The 17545-nt window shown below is 37.5% G+C and overlaps 1 protein-coding gene and 1 long non-coding RNA gene across 2 annotated transcripts; both read left to right on the top strand.

Moving 5' to 3' along the window:
• Positions 1-1591: 1591 nt before the first annotated feature.
• Positions 1592-6977, top strand: tdh (L-threonine dehydrogenase). The gene is made up of 9 exons (XM_084090991.1): positions 1592-1731; positions 3462-3661; positions 3839-3881; positions 4009-4079; positions 4549-4698; positions 4899-5071; positions 5152-5242; positions 5550-5819; positions 5916-6977. The coding sequence occupies exons 2-9, from the start codon at positions 3472-3474 to the stop codon at positions 6053-6055; spliced, it is 1128 nt and encodes a 375-aa protein (XP_083947117.1). The 5' UTR covers positions 1592-1731; positions 3462-3471; the 3' UTR covers positions 6056-6977.
• A 9566-nt stretch (positions 6978-16543) lies between these two features.
• On the top strand, positions 16544-17300 carry LOC311069176. Its single transcript, XR_014603488.1, has 3 exons — positions 16544-16772; positions 16856-16903; positions 17256-17300. It is a non-coding gene; the product is annotated as an uncharacterized lncRNA (long non-coding RNA).
• The last annotated feature ends 245 nt before the right edge of the window (positions 17301-17545 follow it).

Below are 17545 nucleotides of genomic sequence, written 5' to 3'. Positions count from 1 at the left end.
TGCTAAATTTATTTTGCTTCTAATTTTGTAAAAACAATGTCTAATAGACACATTAGGTTCACAGAGACAGTAGCAGACCTGAAGTAATCCCTCTGGTAAACACCCCTCGCCAAGCCTAAAAGTGTGTAACTTTGAGTTACTCATTCACTATTTTGTTCTGCGGAAGATGCTTTTTAACCTTGTGGAAAGAGGAAGATTTGTCCTCCTTTCTCTGTCCAAGTATTTATCTCTTAAATTGAGAAGCCTCATAAATACACCTGGAGTGATGCAATTGAGATTTTAATGGATTTTCAGGGTAAAGATTCGATTGATTGTTTTGAGAGGAAATGGCCTTGAAGCATTACAGGAAAACTTAATCATATTAACTGTGTGTGGCAGAGCATAACCTGTAATAGCTCTGACTTGTCGTCCAGGCATTGGCAGAAAATAGCAGCAACAATAAAAAAGGAAGGCTGATTTATGCTGGTAACATTCCTCTATTATTTTTGTTCACAGCTTTTGATAAAGATGCCAAAACATACTTTTTAGGGGTGTTCACAGATTTATAATTATTATTAATATTATTAATATTATAAAAATAAATGAGTAAAATTGTTTTAAAAAAAGTTTAAAATCACCATGAAATCAAAATGGACAATTTTTATGTTTTAAAGTAATATTGTATTATTTATTATTATGATGTATCCACTTTTGAACTTTAATCAAAATAACTTCCACTCCATCTTGCAAGGACATCTCTTCTCTGATGACGTGTTTACTGGTGTGAGGGCGGGGCAACCTGTCACTCACATGACATCACAGCAATAGCAAACTACAACCATCCAATCAATCACGATGGATAAAATAAAGTCCCGCCCTACATTTTTTTCTTGCTTGAGAAGCCTTCACTCGAAACTTCCGTTTCATGCCGACTTTTAAAGTCCCCGTGAACCGGAAGTTGCAAACGACTTTTCTCCAGTGTTATGACGTATTTCCAACTGAAACGGAATATTGAACAGAGGGCAGGTTAAGCGTTTTCAACCCCAGCCGTCAAGCTGACGTCATCAGAAAAAGAACGCCATTCCAGACCGGAAGTAACTTTTCAGATTTTGAAGATTACCACGGCAAACAATTTGTTTCTGTGTATTAACTTGCACGGATTAATTGTTCACCACAAGACTAGTAATATGCGCTAAAAAAGTAGCCTAAATAGGGTCAATTTGGATTTCATGTCGACTTTAATAGTAATGTTTAAGAATAAACGATTTTCTTACTAAATTTAGTGAAAGAAAATTTCATTGGGTCATTATTTGTTTGGTCCTCCATTTGGGAAAACAGAATATGTTACAAGAAATACGAAATGTTCTCTCCCAATCTTTACTACGAGATTTCTCCTTTCGCTCACTTTCCACCCCCATCTCATAATCAAAGGTCCCGTTGACTGCATTCGTTCGTTGTGAGAGGTGGGTTGAACATGTGCAGCCCTGAAGAAGACCCTCAGTCGTCATGTTTCAGTTCTACAGACGTCAGGGGGGCGTGGCCAGGACCTCACCTCCAGCGCTGGCCAATCAGAGCGCAGCCGGCTTCTCTTGAAAGCCTCTCGTGCTGCGGATATAAAACCTCCTCGGTGGGCTGATGCAATACTGGAAGACACTGAAAGAAGCGTCAGTGACGGAAAACCAAATAAAGACAGCTGCTCGCGTAGACCAGAAATACACGTTTTTTGCCAAATCTTATCTTATTTGTCAATAGGTGAGTGAATTCATTTACTGAAATCTATTGCGTTTTGCTTTTAAATTGATTGAAATTAGAACCTTATACGTAAGGCCTTGACTAGAAAGATAAAATGCATTATAGTCCATTGTTTATTTTACACTATCTGTTGAATCGCTTTTACCTTTGAATCCAATTACTTTGTCTTAAAGATCTCTGCAAATATATGTGATTGTAGGCCTATAATGAAGCTCAAGAGGTGATTGTCCTCTATGTCTTTATTCATCATCTCATTGCAAGACTCCCCTTTAGTGTTTGACAAAATGTGGTTGTTCATGTGAAACAGAATATCCAAATCTTGATGTGCTCGTTATTTTAAGATGTTCATTCATGGGGTGTCGTCGTCGTGAGTTTGCTCACGTTCTTCACGCACAGAGCCGCTAGTCTGTGTTAGATAACAGCGAGTTGTTTAGAAACAGACAACCAATCATGATCTTCCTCAGTGCTTATTTCTTGAAATATTCACGCGCAGAGTTTAGTCTCCATGTCTGATTGAAACGGATAAAAATGTCGAAGAGCGGCAGCAAACGGGCACAGTGGGTTATGAAGTGAGCGTATTATATTTATATTGGCTGTATGATATGTGAATACTTAAAGAGACCAGAGCGGGTCTACGTGGCGACTTTTGGGTAACGTTACAGATGGGCAAGAATTTATTAATACGAGCCGCGTGCTGTATTAGCCTAATACATATGCAAACAAGAACTTCAAAACGGGGTTTACAATCTCTAAGCATGTCTACCAAGGATTTATTACTAACCCAGGATAAAGTATTAACAGTGTGAACATGTAACAAGACAACCCAGAATTACGTTCCACGGTTGACTGGAAAAGCCAGTTTAAACAAGTCTTTTACAACCTAAACTGATCTAAAATTCCCTGAAGGCTGACTGACCTTTCCGTTCAAGATCAAACCGGCTAATAATAAGGCTCGGATTGTGTGTCATGATATTGTTCGGCAGAACTTGGCACAATGAAGTCTTTAGAGGTTGAATTGAAGGATGTGTTCGGCTGGCATCTTGTCCCCCGTGCTCGGCGTGGTGCCAGAGCAGCGCTCGCGCACAGGTCTTGCGTGCTGATTGGCTGCCGCCGAAGGCGGGGCCCCATAAATACGCTCAAATTACATTCTTCGTTCCTTTAGTTCTTTTCACGTTTGCAAGGTAAGAAGTTCGACGATGACATCCTGGAATGTACTGTTTTCTCAAGTTTACTGTATGAATTTTTAAAAGGATGAACTTTGAGATGCATTACACTAGGGTTCATTAAATTTTGTTTGGATACCGGTGTATTTTGCGTGGGTAAATCGGCTATTCTGAGCCTCATGTGATTAAGTTGGAAATAGCTCTGAAGTAAGAAACATATGTTCGATGTTTGACCCGAAATGTTAATACAAATATAGCACACACTTTTATATTTAGATGTCCAGTATCTACCAAACCTGAATGACTTGCTTCTATGGAACAAGAAAGTTAGCAAAATGACAGGTACCTTTCACTTCCATTGTATGGAGGGGGGAAAATGCACTGAAAGTGAATGGTGACTGAGGCTGTAATCATTGTTCCACAGAAGAAAGAAAGTCATTCAGGTTTGGAAGGACACGATGGTGAGCAAATGATGACAGTTCACGTTTTAGGGTGAACTATTCTTTTAATACTCATTCATTTGGTTATGTGACGTCTCAACGCCTGTCTATTCTCTTGTTTTTGCAGGTAACCGAGTATGCCAGTCTTCAGAGCCCTTAGTAAGGTGGCAAAGCAGGCCCTGCTGACCCCTGCGTGTGGATGTCAGTCTCTGACTGTGGCGATACGCAACATCAGCTTTTCCCCGCGTCAGGTCACCTCTGGATCTGATGCCAGCTTTCATTCTGTGTCCTTCTCTGAGACGGACCACCCCAAAGTTCTTATCACAGGTATGAAAACGACTAGATTAATGCTTTTTTTTAATTATTTAAAAAGTTGGGACTTGTGTAATTCTCACATGTTGATCTCCATGTTTTAGTTTATTTTTAAGAAAGGTGGTTCCTGACTCCCCTACTGTTTTTTTTGCATAATATTTGATCATTAATTTTTTTTTTTCTCTCCGTCAGGTGGCCTCGGGCAACTAGGGGTTGGGCTTGCTAAACTCTTAAGGTATGTGAGTTACAGTACATGGAAAAAATGTGTTCAGTTTTGCATTATAGATGTATTTGTAAGTGTAACACTTAATTTTAAGATTTACATAAAAAACGTATATAAAACAATTATTCCTGTTTCATAGGAAGCGATTTGGAAAAAACAATGTGATCCTCTCAGATATCAGGAAACCACCAAGCAACGTATTTCACAGTGGTACGTCTTTTGTTCATCTCAAATGAAAGGCTGTGATTTCTTAATCTATAATTTAATTAGACTAGAGAAGTAATTGTGTTTGCACTCTATTAGTGGGTTCTGTCTTATTATTATTATTATTATTATTATTATAATTATTATTATAATTATTAGATGTTTGCCAAATGTAGTTTAGAGTTGTAAGGGATCATTTATAATTTCCATGTTAAGGTAATTTAAATCAGTAAAGAAATGCTCATTAAGTTAATTGTGGTGTTAATGCCCTGTTCTGTACAATCTCTTATAATGAGTAGCTTAGAGAATTGATTTGCATTCCTAGCATTTATTTTAATAGTTTATTAACATAAATAAAGTTTTTCCCTTATCAGTCCGTTAAACTTTTTAAATGAACAATACTCAAAGCATAGAGCTTAACAGATCATGCAAGTGCTGATGTGTCGATTAACAGTTCTCAACCTCTTCCACACAGGACCCTTTATCTACTCTGACATTCTGGACTACAAGAACTTGCGAGAGATTGTAGTAAATAACAGGATCACCTGGTTAGTGCATTACAGTGCTCTTCTAAGTGCTGTCGGGGAATCTAATGTGGCACTGGCACGAGCAGTCAACATCACAGGTAAGACTTAAGAAAACTTGAACTCAATGTAGTGCCTTACCATGTTTTGTTAGTGGCTGATAGTCATTTAGACAATACAGTTAGATTTAACATTCTTTATACTTCTCCCCCCCCCCATTTATAATTACAATAGCTTAACTTTTGCTTCCTTTTGGGCAGAAAATGTAAATAATCTTTTTTTTTCTTTTTTTTTTCTGTAGGACTACACAACATCCTCGACATTGCAGCAGAACACGGGCTTCGGCTCTTTGTGCCCAGCACCATTGGTGCCTTTGGACCAACTTCACCTCGAAACCCCACTCCTGACCTCTGTGTGCAGAGACCACGTACCATATATGGCGTCTCTAAAGTCCACGCGGAGCTTATGGGAGAGGTAAGACACGGGTCATCCTTATTTCAGTATTTTCAGTACTGTTCTGGGCCTTACGTCACTCAGAATGTTATTTTCTGCAGTACTACCACCACCGCTATGGCCTCGACTTCCGCTGTCTGAGATACCCCGGTATCATCTCTGCAGACTCGCAGCCCGGCGGTGGCACAACAGGTACGGTACACTCTGCTCCATCTGTGTGTTTGCCACATGACCTTGCTCGTGTTTGTAATTGAAGTTATACAACGGGCACATGCTCAGAACGGGGGTGTTGTTCACAGTATTTTTAGATATACTGATAGCCTGCACCAATGCCAGTCAGCCATTTGAACCACACCTCCTACTGCCTAAAGTCACATGTTAAAACCTGAAAAGTAGTTTTACAGCTGTTACTGTTTTACTGTTACAGCTAGCTGCGACTGCTGGCCAAAAAAAAAAAAAGCAAAGAGTCATGAAAATCTGTTTCTTTTGGCTTTTCCAGACTATGCCGTGCAGATTTTCCATGACGCTGTCAAGAATGGCAAGTTTGAGTGCAACCTAAAGCCAGATACACGGCTTCCCATGATGTACATTGATGACTGTTTGCGGGCCACGCTGGAGGTGATGGAGGCGCCAACGGAAACGCTCAGTATGCGCACCTACAACATCAACGCCATGAGCTTCACTCCAGAGGAACTCGCAAATGAGGTCCAGAAACAGCTTCCTGACCTTCAGGTCACATATGAGATTGACTCTGTACGACAGGCTATAGGTATGAGCCAATGAATCTACCCTCAGACGCATCATCAAACATTTTTGTAAAATAAACGGTGCAAAATATTGTGTGATCTTGTTTTTGTCTACATAGCTGACAGCTGGCCCATGAACTTTGATGACTCCAACGCCCGCAATGACTGGGGCTGGAAGCACGACTATGATCTGCCAGAGTTGGTCCAGACGATGCTCAACTTCATCGGCTCAGACTCCCGCATCGCTCAGGCCAACTGAGTCTGCTCATGGACAATGAAAATATGTACATATAAAGATTCATAGCGATGCAGAAGAGAGATCCATGGTCTGTAAATAGTCATATTCCTGTTCTCTTTTGTGTCATCTGTATAGACTAGCACAGGCTATGTATGTGTAATTGCAGATTATACAAAGAGGTCAGGTCTCTTTTCTAGTCAGAGGGGAAAACCATCAGAGACGCAAAGGTATTTTAAAAGCTAAATGTTGGAAAAGGAATGGGTTTAAACCCGACGTGTCCTTAAGTGCTTTGCATTTAGTGAGAAAGGATCAATTATGTCTCCAGGCAAAATAAACCAAACAGACATGAAAATCCAAAAATGAATGTTGCAGCTCCAAAAACGTAGCTTCCCAAATTCTACTCTCTTTCTGAGTTTCTTTTCTCTCTTTTTTGTTCTATTTAAGATAAATAATTTTACCTTTGAAGAAGAACATAATATATGAGGAAAAAGGCTGATGGCTGTGTTCGGAGTAATGGGAATAAAAGCAGTTGCAGCCCATTCTAATATAAACAGACAAAGATTCTGTGGATTTAACAGGGTGGGACTCAAATGAAGGTCCTCAGGGAAAGTGTGGGTTGTCTTGATAAATGATGTTATCATAGCCCTCTTGGTTGCTTTCCCTCTCTTGTGCACTATCTATTTATTCAGACTGCTCACAAGTAAATTGCAAGTTTCGGTCTTGCTCCACACTTTCATAAAGTTGCTTTTTGTTAAATGCAATTTCTCTCATATCTTGCATTTGCCCATAATTGTTTTCCCACAGCGAATATATTATCCCATAGAAGGGGAGACTGGGAAACAAAATTAAATTATTATTTTTTAGTTAAGCTTTGCATCCACATTTTTTGTTCTTATGATCACAAAACTTGTGTCAATAAAGCTTTTTTATCTTTAACATTGTCTTTCATGAGTTGTGTATACATTTTTTCATTTTCCTGGAGTTCATCTGTGCTTGTTAAGTATTACTTGGTTGACTATCCTGCCAGTCATATTAAACATTTTATTTATAACTTTGTGGGAAATATGATCCAACTTTTTGATGGCAGTCTCTCGCAGCGATACTGACTGCCCAAGACGAGACCTGTACATTAATGCACATCCACATTGCATGTCTTGTCACTTCTGATCAAGGTGATTAGCACATAATGCATTGACTTGAGTTATGTTCCTTATCCGCGCCTGTTGCCTTTGCATGTTTTGATTGAGTCGTGCCACATAAATATTTTAGTGCCTTTAGACTAAGTCTCCTTTCTATTTAGATTGCAAGTGTACACTTTGAAAGCAAGTTATGTAATGTCTGTACAGTATATGCAGTAACAAAAGATTTACCATTCTTTCATAAAGCGGGGCAATAATAGGGTGGTAGTTATATGATAAACAGGGTTATGTAAGTACTTGGCAATGCTGACTGTCAAAAGATTATTTTAAGTTTTCTTTTTGTCTCTGGCATGAACACTGCAAAAATGTAAAAAAAAGAAGAAGATTGCATCGTGTCGTTTTGTGGTGAGTTGCTTGGCAAAGAACTTTGCCGTCTGTAATATGAGAGTTATGCTCTAGCCGAGTTTCAGTTGAGGACCATTTTAACTGTCAGCAGTTCTTCCAAATGAAATTGTATCTCATATAAAATATGATCATGTGAAATGTGAACACATAATGTTGTTTGTCTGCACTGTTGCACAATGTGAGCGATGGTGTGACAAAGTAATGTCCACAGACAGGTTTACACTTACACTGATTTAATTTCTAATAATGTTGTAACAAAAGTAGGCTATTCATTTACTGTAAGTGGTTGCAACAGGTTTATTTGACTTCTTTCTGTATCTGATATAATTATAAATCCTTTGTTCAATAACAATGTTGCAAAATGTTTATACGTATTTCCATAATTTCATAACTTTCCATAATTTCATAACGTTGTAAGGTTGTCACACATCACATTGTCTGGAATCCTCACTGGTATGAGGTATGCCTTAAAACAAACATAACCTCTACTGGACCACCAAACTGGGGAAATGCAAAGCCCAGCCAATGGAAAAAGTGAAAATGTAGTTGTTACATTTAAGATAACTGATATAGTTATAACTGATAAAGTTACTTTTGTTGGTGTCACCTAATGTAGCCCTATATAGTATTAAGGTAAATAAAATGTTATAATAATAATAGCAGCCATTGTTATAAAAAAAAATTAATATAGACAAATATGAATGATTTGAGTGGTTTGACAGCAATATGCATTAAATAAACATCAAACAATTAAATAAAAAAATAAGTTATTTTCAAATAATAATATAAATTTATGCTACAGGGTTGTAAATGTAGCTTATATTAAGCTGTAAAACTGAAGCTGTAAGATGTAGCCTATATTAAGCTGTAAAACTGGATAGTTTAGGAACAAGTAGATTCAAATCTCATTTTATCTTTTTTTCTTCATTTGTCTTACAATAATTTGGGTAACAGAATTAAATGGCTGAGCTCGATAAATGTAGCCAAGAGACAAATTGTGTAACAATGTCTATAACATTTTTTATAAATAAATAATTCTAATAAACAATAAAACATTTTATAACAAGGCACTTTTAATTCTAAGTAAAATTTATTTAACGGTACATTATGTACATTTATTTTAAATAATGTAATTTAAATAAGTCATCAATCCTTCTTCCAAAATATGTCCGGATGGTTTGCGCGGGAAATTGCGTACATACGTTACTCGCCCGTGTGTCTCGTCATATCCGTAAAAAGAGAAAAGTTTTTATTGCTCAACAGGTAAGTTATTTTATTGAACAGATAAATTGTCATATAGCTATAAAAGAGGGTCATAATCATGTGCTCAGTCACGCAGAACAGCAGCACAACCTGAACATTGTTATTCCGCAAAATGCATGCATAAATCACGTTAGGCACATGATGTAAGACTTTTGTACAGGCAGTTTCTTGGAAGTTGGGTTTGCACTGTATAACCTTCCAACTTTTACATCCTATTATTGCTGTAAACATCCAGCTATCCATTTTATTTTAGATTATTAACAGCAATGTTTAATCTAGAAAGTCATGCAAACATCACATAACACTCATTTGCATGGCATCATATGACAGCATAAGCTCCTCCCACTCGTTCTCTCAGGTATTCTGGCACACCTAATTCAAGAAACCCTGGGTGTGTTTCCCAGAACTGAGCAATGAAATTCATATGTCTGGTGGAGGCAGAGCACAGTCAGAGATGTTAAAGAGGTAGTCAATTCTGTCAGTAATTACTCGCCCTCATGTTGTTCCAACCCCGTAAGACTTTCGTTCATCTTCAGAACACAAATTAAGATATTTTTGATTAAATCTGAGAGCTGGCTCACTCCTCCAGGCTTCTCTGTAATTGAAACTTGCCAGCCCAGAAAGTTAGTAACTGTTAAAGACAATGTTTAAAATAGTCCAAGTGACTAACGTTACAGTGGCTCAACCATAAGTTTATCAAGCGACGAGAATACTTTTTATACTTTTTTTTGTGTGTGTGTCCTGAAGATGAACGAAAGTCTTACGGGGTTGTAACAACATGAGGGTGAGTAATTACTGACAGAATTTTCATTTTTGGGTGAACTAACCCTTTAATGTGTGCCATGTTGTGTAACTTAACCATTGATCGTGTCGACACACCTCCTCATGTCTCCTGTCAACCAATGCGAGAGTCTGTCAACATGCTGGATGAATATTGAATATCAGAGCTGGCAATCTGTCTGTGCTAAATGAAGATCAGTAGGCTATATAAACATTCCTCCACCTGGTTGGTTCCTTGAACAGGGGAGTGCCAAAAAACTCTAGCCGTTTCTCAATACCAAGTACGCAAAGTTCGGACTTGAGTCCTTGGTAGTTCGGACTTGACAAGTTCGACTCAGGAGAACGAACTCCCGAGGACGGGATTCTTAAATGGAACAGCGGCGTACTTGATAGCGTCACTCAGCTCGCTCTGGCTACTCCGGTTATCTTTTTATGTATATCTAGGCTACAAATAAAACAAAATATGTTATAAACCACCACTCTGCCTCTTTTCATTTTCATTTTAAAAAATCTTAAACATAATGGCCACACAAATGTGGTTCAGGCAACGCAATTGATTATCTTCACTGCATATTTATAACAACACGAAATATAAAGCACAACCCTGACTCTTGATGAATGATGAATAAAAAACATTATAATACTGATCATTAAAACTAACATTTAGCAAAAAGAGGGTTGTGTCATTTTATTTTATTATATATGTACATACAGTGAAGAGAATGTAGGCAACATGTAGGCTATAATAAAATATTTTATATGTTTTAAATATATAAAATAAAATGACATAACCTTTTTTTGTTAAATGTCAGTTTTAATGATCAAGTATAAGTAGCCTAAAAGGTATAAGAAGCTATACAATAATAAAGCAAACGATTCAGTCAAACAAAAGTCAGCTCTCTAGGCTACAACGTTAAAGTTAAATAGACTAAATAAAGCTATGAAACTTCACTTTGCCCTCAGCTTAACGTTTTACCAGGGAACAAATTATAGATTAATGAGACAAATAAAATAAATAAATAAATAAATCGCCCGTTAGATATACACAAGACGATTTATATCTCATGTTAAACCACTAGAGACATCCCAGCCAGGGGCAAGTCAGCAGCACTAGCCGAGGAAAGGCTGTTCTCAGCAGGGTAGGCCTACATGAGCGCCGAGCGTCCGATTGCCTGGTTCTCACAACTCCGAAAACGTCAGATCAAATTTTCAAATATCTTTATAAATAAACCAAAAATTTGATCTTTAAACAACTACATTCTCGCCTGAAATACTCTTAAAACTACATTTTGTGACACAATTACAGCAGTATTTTTAAATTACACGGGGTTTCTCCTCTGCTATTGACGCTTGTTGGTTGGTGTGAGATGCATTCTGGGATACCTGGCTGTCTCAAGTTCGCACAAGTCACCTCTCGGTGCATCCCGTGCATCCTCGGTAAAAGGGGCGGATCAAGAACACATCCGGGGATTTGAACTGGACTTGGCTAGATGTGAACTTTGAATACATAGTTCCCACAGGCCAATTAATGTCACGTGACCTCCCCGGAGACGCCATCTTTGAGGGCATAAGCTGCTGTGTTTACAAAGTTTTACAAGCAAATTTCGAAGATTTCTTCCTATTTATAATGTTACGAAAATCATGAAGAGACAAAGTGACAGAGATTATAAAGACACTCTATTAACACAAGACAGAGAGAGGTACAATGCGAAAATTTCAGTCAGAAATGGTGTTGATCCGTATGCGCTAAACGCCCTACTGGAGAATCCAGCTAATACCAGCTCAAGCTGGTAGCTGGTCCAAGCTGGTCCAAGCTGGTCATTAGCTGGTCCAAGCTGGTCATTAGCTGGTCCAAGCTGGTCATTAGCTGGTCCATGCTGGTCATTAGCTGGTCCAAGCTGGTCATTAGCTGGTCCAAGCTGGTCATTAGCTGGTCCATGCTGGTGGGGACCTGGATGAGCTGGTGGACCAGCTTGGACCAGCTGGTGGGGACCTGGATGAGCTGGTGGACCAGCTTGGACCAGCTGGTGGGGACCTAGATGAGCTGGTGGACCAGCTTGGACCAGCTGGTGGGGACCTGGATGAGCTGGTGGACCAGCTTGGACCGGCTGGTAGGGACCATATGAGCTGGTGGACCAGTTTGGCTAAGCTGGTGGGGACCTGGATGAGCTGGTGGAACCATTTCTGATAGCACACGTATCTCTGTAATGTCTATTTGATGTGCGTGTTACATCTGGGAGTATTTTTTAGTTAGTGTTTGCTCATCTGTAATACGTCTATGAAATGTGAGTATTTGCAGTGTGTTGTCAAACTGATGAAGAAGTTTTCTTAATTTTCTGGTGTTTTTCTAATTCAGTTGCAGCGCGTTGAGCTCTCGCCACTGTACATTTAATGTAAAATATGCTTTGACTAATTTGTGAAATTGCTATATTAAAGACAATGAAACAGTTGAATGATGAAAAATGATCATACTTCATACACAAGTAAGATGAAAATAAATACAGATCAAATGCCTAGTGAATATGCAATTTTTAATACTAAGTTAAATATGTAAACAGATATTAAAAAAATTAAACATAAAATGAAACAAATGTAAAAAATAATTATAATTCATACTAGGTAAGAATACAAAGCAAAGCAATACAGCGTAAATATGCCATTTTAAATATTAAGTTAAATAGGTAAACAGATATTTAAAAAATATAATTCATACATAGTTAAGACAAAAAATACAGAGTATATGCACCTTTAAATGCTAAATACCATAGGTAAAATGCAATAAAATACTGTAGTTGAAATAAAATGCTAACATACTATAATTATTTAAAATAATTGTTTTTGCACCTAGCTACTGTTTAGTAAAGTTTTACTGTTTAAAAAATGTCATAACACATGTGACACATTATCATATGTGTAAGCTAACTTCTTACAGTAATATTGTGGTGCTGTTATAGAGCATCTTATTTATATTTTCAATTAGATTAAATGTCCCTTTCAATAGTGTTTGGAAACATGCAGATGTATTTTTCGTTGGTGAAGTTAATGTGCAAGCATTTGTTCACTTTCGGTTGGTGAAACTGCCCGTAACTGACCAAAATTAGAAGAGCATACTAAAATGTGAGGAAGAAAAACCCTTGATCTTCCATTCTGCAAAAGGGGCACATCAACAGGACATATTTCTTTTATCAGCACAATGCATCTCTCTGACTCTTCAATTTTCAAAGTTAAGATCTTGCTGACAATGCCAAATGTTCCATCCTTCAAGACCACTACATTGTCATTTGACCTGACTGGTTTTAGGTAATCTGTGGAGTGAATGACCTCAGTGTTCACTATTAGTCGGCAGTAAACGTTACACTCTATACCAATAGGCATGTTTTGAACAATTTGCCTCACAGCAACTTCCTCCTCAAAACTGAGTGTCAAAACTGCAGCAGAGCCAAGTAAACAGACATCACCAACTGAGTCAGAATGCTTAAGTCTGTTTGTTTCAGTCACATCTTTACAAAACTCGAGTACGCTCTCGCTGATTGTGTCTGTACATGGGAAGAGTTTTACTCATTATAAACTTGTTAACAATTTGAAGTGGTGCTTCCCTGGCATTTTTAACAAGTCTTACAAGCTTTCCATTGCCATTTTCAAAATTAAAGGCTGAATGCGCCCAAAGAGGTCCCCAATTTTTCACACTCGCTGACAAATGATGTAGTAAGGACATTAAATGTCAAAGACTTTTCTCCATACAGCATCTGAAAGCGAAATGCAAACTCAAGGAGTAGTAGGTCTGCTGCATTTACATCATCTTTTGAAATGCTGTCACTCAGAAGCAGGTATACAGCTTGCACTAATAGCGCAAAATGGCAAAGATATTTTGATGGGAGAATATCTTTCAAGCAAGGCAATGCATAAAAAAGAAGCTAAGCTCTCCACTCAGCAGCCTTCCAGTACTTTCTTTCACTGAGATCCCTGGGGAGTCTGCGAATATACTGAGGGGGTTTTATTTTAGACAAGCGTCCATTTATAACACGTTGATTGTCCGGAGAGCCAATGTAGAACTCGCTACCATATTCCTCCAGCCACAACTTTGACAATTGTTTAGTCACACCAAGTAAAACACAATGCATATAATCTGGCACAAATCCATGAACCACATCAAAATATGGTAAATTGACCAATGGTGATAGGCCCTTAACCCCTCTGATAGGATGTCCACCTCTAACAGCCTCCTCCATGTCATGGATCATTTCTGATGCATTTCTGTCAGCATGTTGCTCTTCACTAACAGGGTACCTGACTGCTCCGCAGATATATTTTCCTGGATGGTAACAGAACCCACAACCATAGTAGCCATTAAACTGAGTGAGGTTTTGCATCAAGGGTCTAGCAACAGAGTCCACACAACAGCATAACCCTACCAGTTTACTTTTTATCCATGAATTTGTGATTTTGTTCCACCACATTACCCCATCTACAACCAATTTTTTTGCGTGCTCTACAAATTTGTCAAGAAATATATCCATCCTTGGTTCCCCTTTCCCATGCCACAAACCAGCAAGTATCATGTTTTTTTCTACGTTCGGCAGGTGGAATTTCATTTATAGCCAGCTGTATTGGCCAGATTGATGTACCTGAGGCTTTGTACAAGGGACTTCCGTCTGAATTGAACACATATGAAAGGTTATCCTTATTGTGCAGAATTCCACCTGGGCGCGAGAGCTCTTTGTACATATCGCCATCATAAATGTCCCTGAGTACATTCTCTGATGTTGCTCTTGTAAATCTCAAATTGAGTGAATTTCTGAAGTTGTCATTTTCAAGGAATGACTTAACCTGTAAATCAACTGGTAAAGTTACAAAGTAACTCTGGCTTTTCAGATCTTGGGTACTGTTTGTCTTGTTACAGTGTGAACACACATAGTGTTTCCTCTGATTATTGTTTTTATGACTTGCAAGATATGACTGACAGAATGTACAAAGGAAATGAAGTTCTGTTCTCTGACTGAAGTGTGTGAACACCTTACTAAGCATGTGCTTACTGGCTGGCAGTACTGTTTTAGAGAAAACAAAATTAATCAGTTTCAAAAGGTCAAGCAGTGCAGCAAATGATAAATTGTGCCTTAGTGTGAATGTTATGAGCAGCAGGAGGAGTTCAGCCTTTGTAATTGAGAGAAATCTGCATACTGGGACATTTAGATTTTCATCAAATTTTGGACCAGTATCATGTGCAAATGACTGTCTTTCTTCTCCATCATGTTCCTCAACATCACTGCCTTCATCACTTTCATCGGCTTCAGTGACTTCCCCATCACTTGCCGTTTCACTGTCACCATCTACACAGTTTCCTTCCTCCAATTCCATTGCTTCTCCATCGCTTGCTTCGTTTGTCTCACTTTCTTCCTCATTATGTACTTCAGTGCCATTTACACTATTTCTGTCCTCTAGTTCAGGGTGCTCATTGTTAGATGGTCCAGGTGCGTCATTGTGGGAGCTATAAGTGTTTGATCTAAATCTTGTTGTCCTTGGCAACAGATAAGTAGTATCTGGCTCCAGGTACTGCTTATACCTCTTCATTTTAGTCCCTCTGTTGTTGTCTGGTTCTTAAACTCTGTTAAACAATGTAACGTTAAGGTTGCAACGAGACATACATAGGCCTACCATATTTGTGCTGAACAAATTGTTATTTTTATTTATTTGATATCCTACAATATTAAACAGAATAGCTAGTAGACTTTTCACTCACCACCATGAGTCTCTGTAAATAGTGAGAATCATAGCCTTTGTGGACCTCTAGTATCTGTCAGAAATAGCTGCGCGCCATCTAACGGTCAACTAAATTTGTCAAAAAATATTAATTAATAAAAGTTAATTAAATACAATTAGAAAAATTTGGGAGGAATATAAGAGTAACAGATTGTTTTTGTCACTTACATTGGTGGAGCTTTAATTCACTTGAAAAAAAAACCCTGAATGTGTGTATCCATGCGCAACTACTGCGCGTATCCATGGGCAACTACTGCGTGAGCCACAAAGTGGCGCGAACCACAAAGTGTCGCGCGCATATGCACGTCACGTGTTTAACGGTAACTTTTCGAATCGGCTTCTATCAGACACGGAGAAGGCTTCAGATATCTGCGTTTTTAATACAAAATGTTCGCATATGTACATTATTTAGACGATGGAGTTAAAGACGTTGTTAATGTTAAAGACATTAAACACTTTGACCCAAAAAATACGACGGATTTCTCGTCTCACACTTACTGGATCCTGCAGAAAGGACGCTTCATAAAAGGACAGATTCTGTTGATGAAAGGTAGGCCTAAATCTTTCAATTTACAGTACTATGTCTATAAATATGCTTAATAAACAGCTTACAAAACTGAGGACGTTTTTGTGACATCTGTGAACCAGATAACTTAATGAAAAGCGCTGCTATTAATAACATAAGGTTAACCTGTAGCTGCTAGTTGTTACCTAGCTCATTGTATCTTAATAACCTAATGTATTCATTTTTTAAGATCCTAATTGTTTAAACAATATGATTTGATATCAAATTAGTTAATTTAAATGCTTTTTCAATTTTATTTTCTGCCAGTATAATACCAGGTGACCATTCCAATAAATTAGATATTAAAGTAAAAGAAAAAAAGGTAATTTTAATTTATGAATCAAACTAGTAAAAATGGATGTTTTCATTAGTGTAATTCTAGACTGAAAATAAACAAGTACTTAGTAAGAAGAAAGCTATTCCAATTTTCCATTGTGAGGAAATTGAAAATGTGCTGGCAACTGGGAAAAGGATTCGAGTGCTAAAGCTGCTTGATAAAAGTCCACCAGAGAACAAAACGTCAGAAAGGAAGGAAGCTAAGGATAATGCTGTAAGTATTTTAATATTTTAAAAAAGAGATAAGCCTTGAAAAGGAAGCAACCACTATTTCCTCCTCATTCTACACCTAAAAGAGGAAAAAATATTGTAGATGATGAGATAACAACAAGTGAGAGTGAGGATGAACTAATTCCAAAATCAAAATTTGATGAGCTTGAGAACCGATACAAATCTCTAACTCGGAAATATCAAGAAGCTATTGCTGAAGGGAAGGAACTGAGGAAATTAAATGCTGAGCTTCAAACATGTTTAGTAGCCAAAATTCTTTCTGGTAATTATTAATATTATTATTAGTAGCATTATCAAATTTTTTTTTTTTTACACATACATAATATTTGAGACTTTATGTTCCAGGAAGCAACACATCTCCAGCCTCCATCCCAGACCTTCCAGTGACAACTGGTAAGATTTTGTGCACCATAATAACAACAAAAAAAACATCAACAATAATAATAATAATAAAGATTACATTTACAAATAACATGGTCAACTTATTTTAAAACTATTACATTTATAAAATCTAAAATTTAAAATCTAATTTTATTGCCTTCTCTAATTCCAGTGCTCTTTAAAACTTGCACTGTTTGTTATTCATAAGTTTGCAGATTTTTTGTGTATATTGAATATTGTGATGCATTTTTTTGTTTAAAGATTACAGGGAATTACTCAATGAACTGAAAAAGGCCAATTTTATTTTCTGCAGTATGTTGAGAGATATTTTTTTTTGCATTTGTGGGTACATTATATCTTTCAGGTTGCAACACCACCGCAGCCACTACAGCTCTTCCAAAGACGACTGGTAGGACTGGCTTTTAAAAATATTACCACCACACCAAGGCACTTACTTGAATGCATTTGTGTCTGCTAAGGATGATTTTACACATAGGCCTATGTAATGTTTGAAAATTGCTTGTATTTTCCTAATTTGTCAAAGTCATTTTGGATAAAAGTCTGTGAAATAGAGATACAGGCCTCATTTACAAATAACCTGGTTAACTTATTTAAAAACTATTACATTTATAAAATCTAATTTTATTGCCTTCT

This window comes from Abramis brama (assembly GCF_963993115.1).
Source record: "Abramis brama genome assembly, chromosome: 18".
In the NCBI taxonomy this organism is placed as follows: domain Eukaryota; kingdom Metazoa; phylum Chordata; class Actinopteri; order Cypriniformes; family Leuciscidae; genus Abramis; species Abramis brama.
The sequence above is the reverse complement of the archived record's forward strand: the minus strand, read 5'-3'. Positions and strand labels throughout refer to the sequence as shown.

Coding starts and splice junctions, on each gene's coding strand:
- tdh (XM_084090991.1), top strand. CDS start 3,472: ATGCCAGTCTTCAGAGCCCTTAGTAAGGTGGCAAAGCAGGCCCTGCTG. Junction 3,882..4,008: donor GGGCTTGCTAAACTCTTAAG/GTATGTGAGTTA, acceptor CCTGTTTCATAG/GAAGCGATTTGGAAAAAACA. Junction 4,699..4,898: donor ACGAGCAGTCAACATCACAG/GTAAGACTTAAG, acceptor TTTTTTCTGTAG/GACTACACAACATCCTCGAC.